The 17,282-nt window shown below is 44.7% G+C and overlaps 1 protein-coding gene across 1 annotated transcript in view; it reads left to right on the forward strand.

The window, feature by feature from the left end:
* Positions 1 to 13,883: 13,883 nt before the first annotated feature.
* LOC138566624 (toll-like receptor 7) overlaps positions 13,884 to 17,282 on the forward strand; it is a 73,994-nt gene continuing 70,595 nt past the window's right edge. The window contains exon 1 of the mRNA XM_069644163.1: positions 13,884 to 13,950. Within this exon, the coding sequence (XP_069500264.1) occupies positions 13,945 to 13,950 (6 nt within the window). The 5' untranslated portion in view covers positions 13,884 to 13,944. The remainder of the gene's footprint in view (positions 13,951 to 17,282) is intronic.

Raw genomic sequence — 17,282 nt, forward strand, 5'->3', positions numbered from 1 at the left:
TGAAGGAACAACTAGATATGCTAGAGCTACCAACAGGTTGTGTATTGCTACAATATATAGACAATCTGTTGATCGCTGCAGACACAGAGAAGATTTGTAAAGAAAGTACCATTTTACTATTAACACACTTAGCAGTGCATGGCCACAAAGCCAGCTTGAAAAAATGGCAGTATTGTCGAAAGGAAGTGGCGTATTTGGGTTACTTACTTTCGAAAGAAGGGAGAAGACTAACGCCAGAGCGAATAGAGAGCATTTCTGGTATGCCTATTCCAAAAACACAGAAAGGAGTCAGAGCCATAATAGGCATGGCTTTTTATTGCCGGCAGTGGATTGGAAACTTTGCGTTAATTGTGAAACCAATGGTGGCATTGACGAAAAAGGATGCTGTGATGCCTTTGCAGTGGAATGAAGAATGCCAGAGAGCATTTGAGTTGTTGAAAATTGCATTATGTTCTGCTCCAGTTTTGGGCACACCAAATTATGAGAAGATTTTTAGACTGTTTGTATGCGCAAGTGAAGGATGTGCATTGGCTGTTTTGACACAGGAACAAGGTGGAAGAAATAGGCTGTGCGGCTAGTTTTCTTCCACGCTGGACCCTGTAGCGCGCACACTGCCACAATGTTTGCAAGCTGTTGCAGCAACTGCTGCGTCAGTGAAACAAACGGAAGGGATGGTATTGGGGCACACTTTAATTTTGATGGTGCCACATGCCATAGACGTTCTACTAAATAGAACACAGACACAACACCTCACCTCTGCTAGACTGACTAGATATGAAATCATCTTATTCGCGCCCCACATCCAAATTATGAGGTGTATCGCTTTGAATCCAGCAGAATTAATGCCACTGCCCACAGAAGAACTTGGTGACAACGAATCACCTCCCCATGATTGTTTAATGGTTACTGAGGAAGAAACAAAGGGGAGAGTTGATTTAAGTGACACCCCACAGAAAGAGCCAGATGGAGAGTAATTTTGTGACGGCTCCTGTTTTAAATTACCTGATGACACATCAACTGCCACCTATGCTATCACTACCCTACAGAGCATTGTAGAAAGCAAAAGAATCCCCTACAACTCGGCACAAGCTGCAGAAATAATAGCCTTGACCAGAGCCTGTGAGATTTCTGAGAATTTAAACGTGAACATATATACTGATAGCTAGTACACCTTTGGCATGGTTCATAACTTTGGCCGACTCTGGGCTGAGAGGGGTTTCTTGACATCACATGGGGCCAGAATCCAACATGGCCCTTTCATTGTACGATTGCTGTCTGCACTCACGTTTCCAAAGCACCTAGCAATAGTGAAATGCCAGGCGCATAAAAGAGTGACATGTAAAGTGGGAGAGGGAAACGCATTTGCAGACAGGATTGCGAAACAAACTGCCACTGATTTAAATACCAAAATGATGACAGTACAGTCTGAGGAAGTGCCTTGCATGATAGAAGATGGGATTGCCACTGTCAAAGAAATGCAGGCTGAAGCTACTGCAGATGAGATGCAAGGGTGGGCTGAGGGCTTTGCTGAATTAAATTGGGTGGACAAGGGAACTAAAAACTGGATGTTGCCGAATTCCTATGTAAATTCAGTGGTCACAATGGCCCACAGCCCTACCCACATATGTGCCAAGAAAATAATCCAGCATCTAGCTACGGTATGGGAGAATGTAAACATACAAAAAGAATGCAGAGAGGTTGGTCCAGAACTGCATCACATGCTTACAGCATAATGTAGGAAAGGGAACGGTGACTCCGACAGGAGGTTTTGGCCCTCCCTCTATGCCTTTTGAGGTAATCCATTTTGATTTCATAGAAATGGAGCGATGCCAAAACTTGAAATATGTTCTAGTGGTAATATGTGCATTCAGCAAATGGGTGGAAGCATATCCTTTAAAGGACTGCACGGCAATGAGCATGGCAAAAGTAATGCTAAAGGATTATTTTTCCCGGTTCGGCCTGCCCCGTGTCATATGGTCAGATAACGGTCCACATTTTGTGGGCGCAGTGATATTACAGATATGTGCAGGTCTCCAGATTGTTAAGCGATTCCATAGTTCGAGACATCCGAGTTCGGCCGGTCTTATTGAACACCATAATGGAATCTTAAAATCTAAGATCAGTAAGATATGTGCAGAAAGCAAGTTGAGTTGGGTGGACGCATTACCATTAGCGCTATTGTGCATGCGCACATCAGTACAGGCAAGGACTGGGCTCTCCCCGTACGAAATTGTCATGGGGAGGCCGGAGAATGTTTGGTGCGCACCTCAGCCTAAGCGGCTTTGTGAAGTTGAGCATCCTGTGCTTAGTACTTACTGTGGCCTTTTAATACAAAAATTGCGTTTGATTCATCAGCAGGTGCAGGAGGCTTTACCCGTTAGGTATACTGGTCCGGGGCACGCGCTGGAGCCAGGAGACTGGGTGCTACTTAAAAACTTTGAACGAAAGACATCGTTAGCACCCAGATGGGGTTGCCCCTATCAAGTACTTCTGGCAACACAAACAGCGATTCGTGTGGAAGGGAGGAAGACGTGGATCCATGCCACGCATGCTAAAAAGATCCCACCGACGCTGAAAGACTTGCCTGACCGAGACGACAAGAAAGAAACAGCAGCTCCAGAATCGAAAGAAACTGTTGCCAGTCCCTTACTACAGAATCTGCCTAAACCTGAAGTGAAGCTTGAAGCGAATCCTGGAAGGATTGCTATAAAGGAGAAAGGGCAAAGAGTGCCCCAACGTTGGCCAGCTGAATCTGCATCACTGCGGGCCGACACACAGCGTGTGCCACTTTAGCGGCCACCAGCATCTGCCATTGTGCCACTGCCTGAAACGAAATCTGAATCACCACTGTGGCACCCACGGCCACTTGTTATTGCGCCACAAGACTCTGAGTTTGAGTGTGGGAGTGCACCGGCACCATTCACTGACCACACTGTACCAGGAGCTAAACAGTAAAATCTGTGGCTTCGCAAGAAGGAGTGATCGAATCTGCATTTCATTGATCTTTCATCATTGCCTCTGGTTCCCATCACGGATGGAGAGGGAACTGGAGGTCTAGAGGAGAGAAGCGTGAGAGTTGTGCAAATCGGGCAACTCAAGACTCGCGGCTCCTCAGTGCGATCATAAAAATCCATGTGTCCGGAACCCGAGTGAACAAGCGGGGCGCACGTGGTACAAGGGCAATTGATAAACTGCTCTGGAGTTCTTTTGAGCAACATGCAAATGCATAATGATCTTGCCTAAATGAGTAAGCAATCCAGGCTGCTAAGAACTGGCAAAATGAACTGTTGACATTTATCTAACTTATTGACATTCGGACGAGTACCACAAGGAGAGATATTCACGACGGCAGAAGAAGGACTGTGAGAGAGAGAATGCCAGAACCAGCTTTAGCCTCCTCCTGCACCGCTGCTGATAACAAATTAGGTATAAAGACTGAAAAGTTAGAAAAACACATTGTCGAAAAAACTGTATGCTGATCTTAGCGATAGTTATGTGGGTTATGAGTATGTTAGCACCAATAATGACAGCGTTGATACTATGGTATGTGGAAACAACGCACCCATTGAATATGCTCTTACCAGTAATTAATATTTCCACCACTGAGAGCCTGGTTCATGTAATTACTTACACCTTGTCCCCAATGGAAGAGAGGCACAGAGAAGGATATGGGAATAATACCCTATTGCTCATAATGAACATGACACATGCAGTTTTAAAGACAGATAATTGCTGGATATGCGCCCATTTACCACAGCATGCTGGGAAGGGAATAGGCTGGTATGTGCAGCCATTACTATTAAGTTCTGCATGCAGTGCATCACTGAGTGCATTATTTTATGGGAAATGGAATAAGAGTGATACGGGTCAATTAGATAAAACAAACACGAATGAATTTGAGGAAATAATTATGAGACCTGTAGGCTGTTCTATATTTCATAAAGCACGAATGATAATCCAAAAACCTACGCCTAAACCTGTACGACGAGATAGATTGTCTCCACCATCCAAAACATCAGTAATCACGTTTCGTGCTAGAGCAGAAGAAAATAAAGATGCAATGCCCCCTTCCTATACAGTGAATTATAGCCCACGAACTGTCCCTTTTTGCCTAAAGAAGAAAGGCTCCTATTCAGTAGGAACGTTTACTGGTTGCATGAAAACAGCGGTTCTCAAAAGAGAAGTAGAACCAGTGTATGTAGGTGATCCCGTTTATTTTATATGCGCAGAAAAAGTGTATCGTTGGTTACTCAGAAACTGGGGAGGCACATGTTATTTGGGTCTACTGTTCCCAGGAGTGTTCCTCTTGGAGACAGCAGATGTAGCTAGGCTATCCAGATCTAGGCCACGAAGAAGTACAGAAGGCTCTTTGATTACAGAAGACTTAGCAAAATCATTCGTACCATTTCTGGCCCCAGCAATAAATTCCTATAACATAAGGCAACTATCCAGATTATTAGAGAATACAATAAACATAACAACAGATATACTATACAACATGACGTTAGAAGAAAAGGGGATTAGATTAATGACGTTGCAAAATAGAATGGCTCTTGATGTAATCCTGATTGATCGCGGGGGAGTTTGCAAAATCGTGGGATCAGCGAGCTGCATATTTGTAAATGACTCCTCCCCTACGATTTTTGAAGCGATGAGAAAGTTACACGTCCTGTGTTCTGAACTCCATACCATAAATGGTAACTGGGAGGTAGGGTCCTGGTTCTGGGAGATATTACGTGCGTGGGGATGGAACTAATTGCAATACTAGTAGTAGTGTTCGGAATATTTATGACTTGCTGTTGTTGCATGCACTGTCTGCCCCTAGTTTGCACTGAGATAAGTGAAGAGTGTATGCGTATGGTAACCCAAAAACAAACATATGGCCAAGATCATAAAGATACTCATGAAATGAAAACAATAGAAGAATTCATGGCCATAAATATTGGTGAGAATGAAGTCGCATATAGTGGCATGCCACATTCAGGTTCAAATTCAAATTCAGATATTTCAGACACATCATCAGAGGAGGATGCAATGTATGGATAAGGCGTTTGGCAATCGGCCAAAAGAAGGGGTTTGTCAGTCTAGAAAAATAGACACCTCTCACGACCAATGGCAATGTATCATATTGGCCGACGACCAACCGTCTCATGCACTAAACGTCAGAAATATAGACTCATAAGTTTGACCAATGTGTGGCCATTTTGATGTAGCTAGAATCGCCATTTTGTTCACTAACGTTTGCTCATTGCTTTTTGTTCAAAACTGCTTAGCCGAAAGCTTATTCTGCTTATTCTGCTTATTCTGCTTCACTGATTACTTTGTTGTTCAAAGCGAAAGAGCAAGGCCGCGAGGCTGGGAGTTATTCCTTGAAACATAAAGTAGGCAGCCCCAGAGAGGAATGCCCAATCCCCTCCCGCATATAGCCTTGGAGGAGAGCAACACGGCATTTAATCATTTCACTGATGCCAGCCAGTCTCGTTGATATGGTAGAAATGCTAGAAAGAAACAGCTAAAGGCTTTAATTATGTGTTTCTTACGGCCCCCCTTTCCTAAGCCCAGCAGAGCGTGCTGACTCCCAGGACACGAATAGCAAATAGGAGATAGCAAGGCCTGGAATGCGACTCTTCCCCTGTACGCAGCTTGCCTGTTCTGTTGAACAGAAGTACTGTGTTCTGTTCAACAAAGAAATATGTCTCTAGACTCGCAATGTTGCATATTGTTGCTAAAATAGATGTTTGAAGGTGTCATATTCGTCGAAATTGGCAATCATCAGACCCAGTTCAAATGAACTGTACAATGGGCGTAATGAACATGTCATGACTGATTGCAGGATGTCAATTTTGTATATATGTAACTGATGTACGTTATTTGCTCTCTTGTGTCCCTCGAGGTCTGGAGACACACGTCGCGGGGCGTGAGACCAAGTCGGCCAACTGAGACTATTTGCTTTGCAATAAACCCTAGCTTTTGGGAATACAACCTTGTGTCTGGCGTGTCAGTTCGTGTGTGGTGATTTGCCTTGTTTCCACTTCGCGAGGGTCCCCTAGGGGCCCCTTCACAACCATTACACAATTATCTGGATTTTTTCTTGAAACCATTTGCAAGCCAGATGCGCTCATATGTAAAAGTCACTACAGCTATGATATTAATACTGAATGAACTTAGTGTACAGAAGAATTATATTTTGGTTACACTTGATGTGGAACCCCTTTACACGAGCATACCGCAGGAAGACAGTCTGAGTGTAATTGAGAAATTTCTGAAGGAACACACTGATGAAAGCAGGTTGGTGGCAACACAATTTATTGTGGACTGTGCGCAACTAGCATTAATTGAAAACTTTTTTTTTCGTTTAACCAATGCCTTTACAAACAGGTGAAAGGTACCAGCATGGGGGCCACGTTTGCTCCAAATGTGGCCAACTTGTACATGGTCAAATTTGAGAGACAGTTTTGGATCAGAAAATGTGTTTGGACAGAGGATAGGTACCTGGCAAAGATTCATAGATGATATGTTCTTGGTTTGGAAAGGAGGGCGAACGGAATTAGATTCATTTTGAGAATGATTGAATCATGTAAATGCACATTTGAGATTCACAATGGACTCAGATGAGAAAAAGATTGCCTTGCTCAACAGATTGATCACATCTCAAGATAAAAAACCCACAGACCATAACAGTCTTCTCCATTATGGTAGTTTACACCCCAAGGCACCCAAAGACAATCTTCCATGTGGACAGTTTGTACACATCAGGTGGAATTGCCCCACTAGAGATGAGTTTGATAAACATGCAGGGATTTTACAGCAGAGATTGGAAGAGAGGTCATACCCGAAAAGGGTTATAAAACAGGCTAAAAATGAGAGCTTGAAATCAAAATAGAGAGGTTCTCCTACAAAAACAGGAGAGAGCTAAGAAGGAGATGTTGATGTGTGTCATGACCTTTAGCCCAAAAAGTAATCTATTGTGGAGCTTAATTAGGAAAAATTGGCAAACCTTACAAATTCCAGGGTTTACGTTGAATAGGCCCCTATTTGTATTAAAAAAGAATATGAATCTGAAACAATCTCTGGTGCACACTCAGCATATACCTAGGGAAAAAAGGAGAAAGGACCATTGGGCAAGCCCTAGGTTTACCACCTGTCAGAGGACATTATAAGTGTGGCAGGTGTTCTGTATGCCCACTAACTAAGAGCTTCAAGAAGATTGATCTGAATGGAAGAGAGTGGGAGTTCAGACAGTTCACGAACTGTAAAAGGAGTAATATCATCTATGGGATTAAATATCTGTGTCACCTTCTATATATTGGCAACACCAAAAGAGAAGTGAGGCAAATAATTTGTGAGCACAGGTCCTGTGTTAAAAATAAAGTTCATGATAAGCCACTTGTGGAGCATTTTATACAGAATCACCATACAAAGAAACATATTTTCTGGTGCGTGTTACCAGTGGACGAGCCCAATCCCAGAGGAGGGAAAGTTGATGCTGCTTTAAGCAAGATTGAACAGCGATGGATCAGGAATTTGAACACAATGGATGAAGGAGCTCAATATTTGTATTGAATGGAAAACTTTATTGTTCTGTTGAAACTCTTGTAAGCTCTTGTGTACATGAAAAAAACAGAGCAAGAAACATTTCCCCATTTGGTTCATATGTAAAATGAAAGCAGAGTACATCTGGTTTTATTTTTAACATAGTGAATGAGAGATTATGACTGTGTCTGTGGAACAGTCATGAAGTCATCATGCTGTGATCATAAAGATCGATACCATGAAATTCTTTCAGCAATGTGAACATTACATGTAAATATCATACGCCGCTATATGAATGCGGATGTGTTGAAGGACCAAAATAGAATTAACATTTCAGCCTTTTGGCACGCTACTCCGACGTTCATGAAGTCAGGTGACAGCTCTGTGTTGATGCACGGAGAGAGAGCATCAGTGCTCCGTGGCAAACCGCAGTAGAATGGACTTCGAAGATGCAGAATCGATCATGTACTCTGCGTTGAGAAAGCATTTTATGGGCTTTACAAAGAATCTTTGAAAGGTGGGTGAGAGTTGACTACCTCAAGGATGATGTATATGAAAATGGATTCTTTCAGTAGTGTGAACGTTGGATGCAAATATTGTATTCTGGTGCGGAACGAAAGCGGACACATTGGAGGAAAGAAACAGAATTATCGTTTCAGCCTTCCAGCACGTTGCCGCAACGTTCATGAAGTTAGGTGATAGCACAGTGTTCACATACAGATAAAATGTGGAAGTGCTCAGTGGCAATCTGCTTTAGATTGGGTGCAGGAGGAGGAAAAATTGAGTACATCCCATGCGTTGTCTTGTTCATGTGAATGACAGGCTTTGTCCCATTGTTGAAAGGTAGGTGCAACCTAACATCTATGAGGATGTAACAAAGGCTAGTAAGTGGATTTAAATGACACAAGGTATTAAATCTGACAGTACAAAGACCATATTTAGAACATTTCATAGACAGTCTCTAGAAAAAAAGGTTGTGTAATGGGTATATTTGTATTTGTATTTTTGTATTTGTAGCGCGCACTGAACAGAATAAATCGTATAACGGCGCAGGTGACAGTAACAATAGATAAAGGATATAGCTGGATCCATACCTGACCCCCAAAATAAAGAGGGTTCTCTATCTAAAGAGGAAGATCTTTAGTACTCTGTGAAACTGAAGAAGTGAGCTCATTGTCCTTAGCTCTAGTGGTAGGGAATTCCACAGCTTTGGACCAAAAAAACGAAGAATCTTCTGTTGCCCCGGGATTTGTATACCGAGAGAGGGATAGCCAAAAGATGACAATCACTGGAGCGTACCAGTTTCACAGGATGATACGGCTGAATTAGCTCTCTCAGATTCAGGGGGGGCAATACCATTTACACACTTGAAAACAAGGTGTCTTAAACCTAATACGGTCTTCAATTGAGAGCCAATGTAGCTCACAACGAAATGGAGACACATGAGCGGTTTTACTCAGTTTAAATACCAATCTAAGAGCTGCATTCTGTGTGTTCTGGAGTCGCTGGAGTTGTTTAAAGGGGACACCCAGCAATTGACTGCTGCAATAGTCCAGGTGGGCGCTGGTTAATGCACCCACCACAGACGCATGGTCTTCTTTAGGTATATAGGAAAGCACTTGGCGCAGCAGTCTCAATACAAAGTACACCACTTGAATCTTGGCTCCCACCTGGGCTTCACCCCACCAAGGTCCTCCGGCCAAACACAACCCAGATTTTTTATCTTGGATACAAATTTTAGGCTTTTGCCTAAAAGCATGGGGATAGGCAACTTCTTTGCTGTGTTCAGCAGATGCTTGCGTCCGAACAAGATAAGTTCGGTCTTGGCTGCATTAAGCTGCAAATAGTTTTTTGACATCCAGCCACTTACTTCTTCCAAGCACTGACCTAATTGGCTGAATGCTTCCTCAAAGTTAGCAACTCGGATAAAAATCTGGGTACCATCAGCGTACGAGTGGAAATTCAACCCATAGCACTTTAGGATTTCCAGAAGGGGTTGGATATACAAATTGAACAGCAGTGGAGACAGGGAGGATCCCGGCGGGACTCCACAGTTTAGCTTAATGAGGTCCAACAGGAACTACCCCAGTCTCACTCGCTGTTGACGATCAGTTAGAAAAGACCTAAACCAGCCTAATTCCAGGTCAGAAACCTTACTTCCTGCAATAGTTCCAGAAGGATTCCATGATTCACAGTGTCAAAGGCCGCGGACAAGTCCAACATAACCGGGAGTGAAAGTTTGCCTTGGTCCGCGGGCTTTAGCAGTTCGTCCTGTACAACCAGGAGCGCAGTTCCAGTACTTTGGGCAGAATCCAGATTGGATTCCAATACTAGTTCATGTTTGAAAAATTGGTGCAGGTGATTAGTAACAACCTTTTCGAGGATTTTGGCTGGCCAAGGTAGCCCTGAAATGGGACAATCATTTTGAAGAATCTCCACATCTAATGATGGCTTTTTCAGCAAAAGTGAGACAATTGAAAGCTTTAGACTTTCTGGAACAGTCTCACTTGTCAGTGATTTATTGACAAAAGTAGTAATAAATGGGGTGAGTTCCTGCGCCATTCTCTTTGCTGCATAAGCTGGCAAAGTAGATAGAGAATCAATGGTGGGTTTAAGAGTCCTAATAAGTTGGAATATATCATCTTCAGCAACTGGATGGAACTCAAAAATGGGTGCTAACGTCTGATTATGTAGATCATCCGACTTGCCTACTCATTGACTGTGCAAGGACACAGGTGGATTTATATTAGAAATGGATGACCTTTAGAGGTTACACCAGATAAAATGGCGAATGTTGAATTTTCAAATCTTTTTTTGATATCAACAGGAACAATGAAATCTCATAACACGTGGCAACAGAGAGTGCAGCCAGATGTTCTGGAGGACTCCTTAATAGGAGCACATATGAAATAAGGTAATGAATAGTGGTTGATCTATTACATGTGGGACCATGTGATATGGTGTTTAAATATTGTTCATATGTGTCTGTTTTTAGGTGTCTGGACTGAATATTCTGTTACGATTTAAGAAGCACAGATCTTCAATCTTTGTTGTTAAAATGTGGTGTATAAGGGGCACATATAATGTCTTATAAATGTTCAAAAAGAGATCTGGGAGCCACTCTACCAAGAACATACATGGCCAAATAAACTGTTCTTTGGGAGGGTGCCCACTCAGGTGGAGGGTCTGCAACCACGTTTTAGTTCACTGTACCTTTCAGAGAGAAGAAATATCCATTTGCATATTAGTCTTTGTCCCACCCACTTGGGCAGTCCAGCACCGAAATGCTAGGCAATTCTCCTCTGAACAAGAGTAACAAAAGCAACCCCAGACATGTGTTTCAGCCTAGTCAGGCCACATCAGTAAGGTGAAGCTGTGCCTGCCTAAGCACAGTGGACAAGGGGTCCACGTCTGGATAACCCTGGATAACCTAGGGTGAACTGCCAAGTTCCTAAATACAGGAAGAGGTCTGGGAGCCCCTCTACCGAGAACGAACATGGCCAAATAACCTGTTCTTTGCGAAGGTGCCCACCTGGGAAGGTCTGCAACCGTGTATTATCTCACTGGACCTTTCACAGAGGAGAAATTCCCATTTGCATATCAGTCTTTGTGGCGCCCACTTGGGCAGTCCTGCACCGAAATGCTAGGCAATTCTCATCTGATCAAGAGTGCTAACAGCAACCCCAGACACCCGTTTTGGCCTAGTCGGTGTCATCAGTGAGGTGAAGCTGTGCCTCTCTAAGCACAGTGAGCAATGGGTCCGTGTCTGGATAACCTTGGGTATTTTAGGGTGAAATCCCAAGTTTGCAAACATACAAAAAGAGGTCTGGGAGCCCCTCTACTGAGAATCGAGAATGGACATGTCCAAATAACCTGTTCTTTGGGAAGGTGCCCACTCGGGAGGGTCTGCAAGCACGTTTTAGCTCACTGTACCTTTCAAAGAGGAGAAATATCTACACATATTTTCCTCTGCTTACCGCACAACAAACACATAGTCATGTGTCCTCTGGGGCGACAGCCTACAGGCGTGGTCCTCCCTCTCACATTTAGCTGGAATTTGACAGCCACAGGTACATCAAAGCATCTCTGATGGTGGAAGGCAACACCTTCCTCCGGCCATGGCAAGCCTAATTAAAATATCAAAAGCTCCATCGATCCGCCCTGTTCTATTGTCAAAGTTCTGTGTGGTGGCAGCGCATACTGATGAGAGTTAAATTAAAACAAGCCTGCAAAGAGGCCTGGTCACAGAACTTAACACAAGGGACAGGAAACACCAACACCTCTTTGATATGCAATGTGTCAACCTGAAGCTAGCTCCCACCCCTCTGTCGGAAGGGCAGTGAATGGCATGTCTGGGACAACTGTTTTGTTTACAGTAGGCAACGCCTGCAGGGAGACCCCCTTTCAGAGGTAAGAAGTATGTGAATTGATGGAGACAGAAAGACTGTTCTCGCCACAAACTGCAAGGGAGACCTGTGCTATGATCAGAAGCCACAGAGAGCTCAATTAACCACAGATACACTTTGATCCACAACAGCCAGGAAGATGGGTGGGACTCAGTAGTACATGTTGTCTCCTCTTACCTTTCCTGTTGCAAAGCACTCTGGTTATGACCTCATGGATAACAGACGATTGTTGGTGGGGACCCAGGATTGGTTCCTTACGGTAGGCTTAGCCTGCACCAATCACTGCGGCCCATTTGGCTTTAAAAGAGGGTTGAGCCCTTCTTTTGGCAGATCATCCGACGTCTTCGAAAGGAGTAGGAAGACAAACTCATTTGGTTCCTGGCTGAAGATACAGTCTGCCGTACAGCTTCTGCCAGTGAAGGAAGGCCAGGATTTCCAAGAGGGTAGCAAGATCCCTCCCCTAAACAACTTCCAGGGAACAGAGGGAGATACTGGACTCCGAGGACCCATCTAGCAGCTCCAGAACTAGTACCCAGGCAGCACACAGTGTGCCCTGCTAGGTTCTGCCAGCAAGCTTCCTATGTGGGAAGTGCCAGAGAGTCTCTGGACAAAGGACAAGGCTTTTGCCTGCAAACACTCTCCTCAGTTTTGGGCCGTCCGCCTTAAGGGATGACACGAGCCCTGCAAAGAATCTAGGAGGAGTGCCACAACAAGCATCAAACATCGTCCATCTTTTAAGGACATTTTCGAGGCAGTCGAGCCCTTGATCCGCGACTGGATGCACCACCTACTGTTGTTACGCTGCAGTCACTAAAGCCGCCCAAGACACCTCGACTAGCTTTCCAGATCTGCCAACCAGCACAGAGACAACGATTCTTGACCCTGTGCTGCCGTGTAGGCCAGCCTGCAGCCGTCCGTCCAGCCTCACTTGTCTGCCGCCTGATACCCGCAGCTGTCTCCGTCTCGAACTGTGTCGCAGGAGCTGTAAAGAGTCCTGGAACCGACTCAATGCTACCGACCATCAAGATCATCTGAAGCACCAGGTGCATTGTGGTTCTGTCCCCCTGGTCCTTCTCCGAAGGCCCCTAGTGACATTTACGACCCCTTGCTCCCTTGGTGCTGAAACCAAACAACCTTGAACAGTTAAGACAAATTGCTTTACTGACTACCCTCCAGTCAGTACCCAGAGTGCATCTCTTTCCATCGTGAAACTGTCTGTCCTCTGTGTTCCTTTACAGTGCCGGTTGTATTTTGTAGTGTCCTAGAATAATCTGTTTTAATAATAATAAAGTACATCTTTTTATCCAACCTTGACTGGACAGTCCATTTTACAATTGGGTAATAATTGTATTTTCGCTGTGTTGCAACTAACCATCGATCCACGACCTTGCGGAGATAAGCCTGCCGTCCCATCCACGTTACCAAAATTGGACAAGGAGGTTTATAATTGACTTGTGTTTCCAATTTGTTTGGATCCCTTCTGGTGTACTAGAGGCGAGGGACTGATTGATGGTTTAGAAAACCCTGAACCATTGGTCACCCAGAAGTTGATTCGTCACAGATTGTGATCTCATTCATCAATGGCCTTCCTCCAACTACTAAACCCGGATACCTAGATTACAACCCCAAGTTCACTGCTAGCAGCAGGTCTCATTGAAGCCTTCACTAGTTCAACATTGAAAACGCACTTCCGCCCCTCACCAAAGGTCCGTCCAACTCTGCAAAAAAAACTGGATATGAAACGGAAAGCAGCAAATAGAACCCACCTTTCACCTCCCTCCATTGTAATTAGGCCCGGGCCCTGCCCATTTACTGAGCAGTCTCACAATCCCACGTGGAATTACGGAAGTGAAATTTAATGTCATCTCGGCGACAGGAAATTGTTTGCATCTCGTGTGCTTTGTGCTGCGTAACACGTCTCTCTAGACTAATAAAAAGTTTCCAGTCGTGAGGGTGCACGCAGTCGGCTCGCTGGAGGACAGGCAGGAGGATCCGCTGCACAACGATGATGGCAAGTACTCGTGCCTGCACCGACTCTTAACCAGTTTCATGTTTTATTTCAAAGACTTTATTGTGCTCGTGCGTGCGCGCTGTATCTTTTCATGGGACAATTTCTCAGTATTACAAGTAATGATTTACTGTACAATTGCGAATTTTGAAAGTACAGACAGGTGAGACGTACTGTGCGGTGCGCGCAGGTAGCACGAACCGCAGGCAGGACACACGTTTGGGTTATTTTCAGGGAACCGCCAGACCACTGTCGAACTCTTTAGGTGTTGAAGTCGGTGCCATGACTGATAAGGGGCAGTGAAATGTTGTGGATACGATGTCGCCTCTGGTGTGTAATCATTAATGGTCATTTTCAATAGAACAGTAAATTACACGCAGGGCACTGCCTCTGTTTGCACTTAAGTTCAAAACGTCTCCTGCGTGCAGTTTTCAACTTTTCCACCACCTAGCAGAAAAACATATAGTAAAACATAAGTGAAATCGTTTGGAATCGGCTTTTATCTTCATTTTTCCACTATGATTTGGTGAAAAGGGACGATTTGGCGAAAAAGGTGAAATGCCTCTCACAATTAAAATGTTGGAAGGCATTTACAATGGATTCCTTTGGAATCCATCTACATTTACCATGTGGTGATTTCAGAGGGATTCCATAGGACTACATTGCCACCAGCTTGATATGCAGTGCTGGTGGTAAGTCAGCCACATTTGCAGACATGGCATGTTCATATGCCTGACCAATGCAATCACACTCGCTTCTCTTTCACCACACTCCCAACGCAGTAGCACTTGCACTCCCTAAGCAATGTCTCACTAGTGTCAAAATCACCTCCACAATACACTCCACTGTCTTTTCTCCTGCTGGTCTCTTGGTCTGCCACCTCCTCCTCCTCTGACCTCACTCGAACAACCCATAACTTCCTAATTCCTGGTATCTCTTTAAACCCCATCCCTGTCCTCTTTTGGTCTGCTGTGCCTGGCCAATTTGGCACTGTCTTCCCCACCATATGGCGGTTCATCTTTTGCAATGTCCCAGTTCATGTTAGGGGGGTCTGGCCTGACCACCCCTAAGGTAAATCCTATTTTCATTTGGTGGGGTATTTCTGTTGTGTCTCTGGTGGTCTAGGGGGCATGCACCAGTCTCCTTCCCATATGGCCCAAAGCTGGTGTGTGGTGCACAGCTTTACAGACAGCTGCAAAAGCTGCTCTCGCTCCTCACTTTGTGGTTACTTCGCTCAGGCAGCATTGACATGTCACTCCTGCAGGACTCCAAGACAGTGTGCCGGGCCTCTGATTCTCTCTCTGGTGACTCGCCCTCTCACATTTAAAAATTCCTTTGCTTGGGCCGCTGATAATTCTCTCGCTTGCAGATACTCTTCTCCCACGTCTGCAGCATTTCTGAAAAGCAGAGAAAATTATTGCCCAGCATTTGGAGTTTTTGGCCTATGGTGAAGCAAATACGTACTGTATATAAGTAAACTGGCACATGGGGAGGGGACAGGAATTGGGACCATCCACATTGCCATTGTATCCCTCTTGGGTAGGAGGATCGCTGGATTCCTCCCTGGTAGGCCTCCCACCCCAGGCTGAGAGGGGTTCCCATCCCTTCTTGACAAATTCACCATATTGACCTTGTCACACTCTATGCTTAATCACTTTCTGTGATTAAATGAATACTGCTCTGCAGGAGTACACACTACTACTGTACCAGCAGTGCTGCAAATCATACGGTAAAAGAGACACGGCCAGACTGGTATACCTCCTTCGCCTTTTGTGATAGCGTCGGACAAGGTCAGGCAAAACTCTTGTTGGGAAGTGCAGGGGCCTGCGCGGATCCCCAACAGGTTTCGGGTGAAGTGGAGGCCCAAGAGGAGATTATAATTGCATGAGGAAGTTGTAGGGGTATGGGGGGCAACAATAGAAGTGGTAGATGGGGCACATTGGTAGTTGCGCAGTGAGTTTCGTGCAATGGACGAGAAGCCATTTTGGAAAGCAGCAGCCATTTTCTAATTGGGACCTAGTGTCGCACAGTAGTCTGGTTAGTGGGCCTAGCATTAGAGCATGAAAATGTATGTGTGTAGTGACGCGCATGGGCTGGATCCTGGGGGTACATGAATCGTCCTTATCACTACGGTTGCAGCCTGAAAGGAATGTGCCCTGCAATTCCATTTGTGGGCGAGAGCATTCGCCCACAAATGGAATTTGTGGGCGAATTGTGGAATGCTGTTTATCCCAAGAGAAGGAGGGCATGAGCCTCCGACCCCCCCAGCCCAAATTCTGAGTTATGGCCCCCAGATGCCCCTGTCCCAACACCCCGGCATTCCAGAATACCAGCCCTCCCAGACCACCAACCATAAAACTGTTAGGTGGTCAATCTACTTGAAAGATAAGAAGTACAAGCCCTGTGATTTGTACTTCGAGGTGCTAGGGGTAAAGCAAAACATATCTAGAACAGGGGTGGGAAGAATAGGCAAGGCACTGAGGCAGCTCAGCTGGTATCGAGTTGGAGGTTGGGAGATCATCATAACCTTGAATGTATCTAAGACGTTCCCCTGCGCCCACATCTGCTGTACCAGGTGAACAATTAGGTCTTGGTTAAAATGTGTTGCTTTGTTTTCTCTATACCAATCGGAAATGTTGGAACGGATGACGTTCAATGAAGATCCCCATGTGGAAGAAGATGGACTGAAGAAGCTGGGACCAATGACCTGGCATCCCGTATGGAGCAGGCCACCTATGTATAGGGTCTCGCCAACCAGCGTCCTGGATTTATCACCTATGCAACGTGTGTCCCTGATGACGTCTATGCTTATAATGCTTTATTCATGCTGTTTAGAGCTAGAGTACTCAGTGTTAGCAGAGTTCTTTGCTGGCACTCATTATATTTTAGGGACTAAAACTTGTTCTCCTTGCAAGAGCTGTGTGCAATAGGCCCATAGAGCTGGGGGTTACCCAATAGCACTTTAAGATGAGGCAGCAGCACCTATGAGATGGATGGGGATGCAGATTAATATTCTTGCATCAAATCAATAATGACAACTCAATGGTTTGGCAAAGGGTGTCCGTTTGATGACAAGTACAAAAAACGGGGAGTTCATGGATATCAGCAATCCCTCAGGATTCCTTCTCACTTCAAATCCAATTAATTGCATAAAAACACATCATTTATACTTTAAACCTGTAATCGTTGACGTGTAATGCTTAAAATCTGGCATGCAATTTTATCGGTTCTAGGAAGGTAACTTTAATATAGGTGCTATATCTGTATATGGTAACAAAGTGAGGGGATTGGATAAACAGTGTCAAGTGGGGTATCTAAGCCCTTCCTTCAAAATG

Source organism: Ambystoma mexicanum, chromosome 2p (genome assembly GCF_040938575.1).
Source record: "Ambystoma mexicanum isolate Mex_15411 chromosome 2p, UKY_AmexF1_1, whole genome shotgun sequence".
NCBI lineage: Eukaryota > Metazoa > Chordata > Amphibia > Caudata > Ambystomatidae > Ambystoma > Ambystoma mexicanum.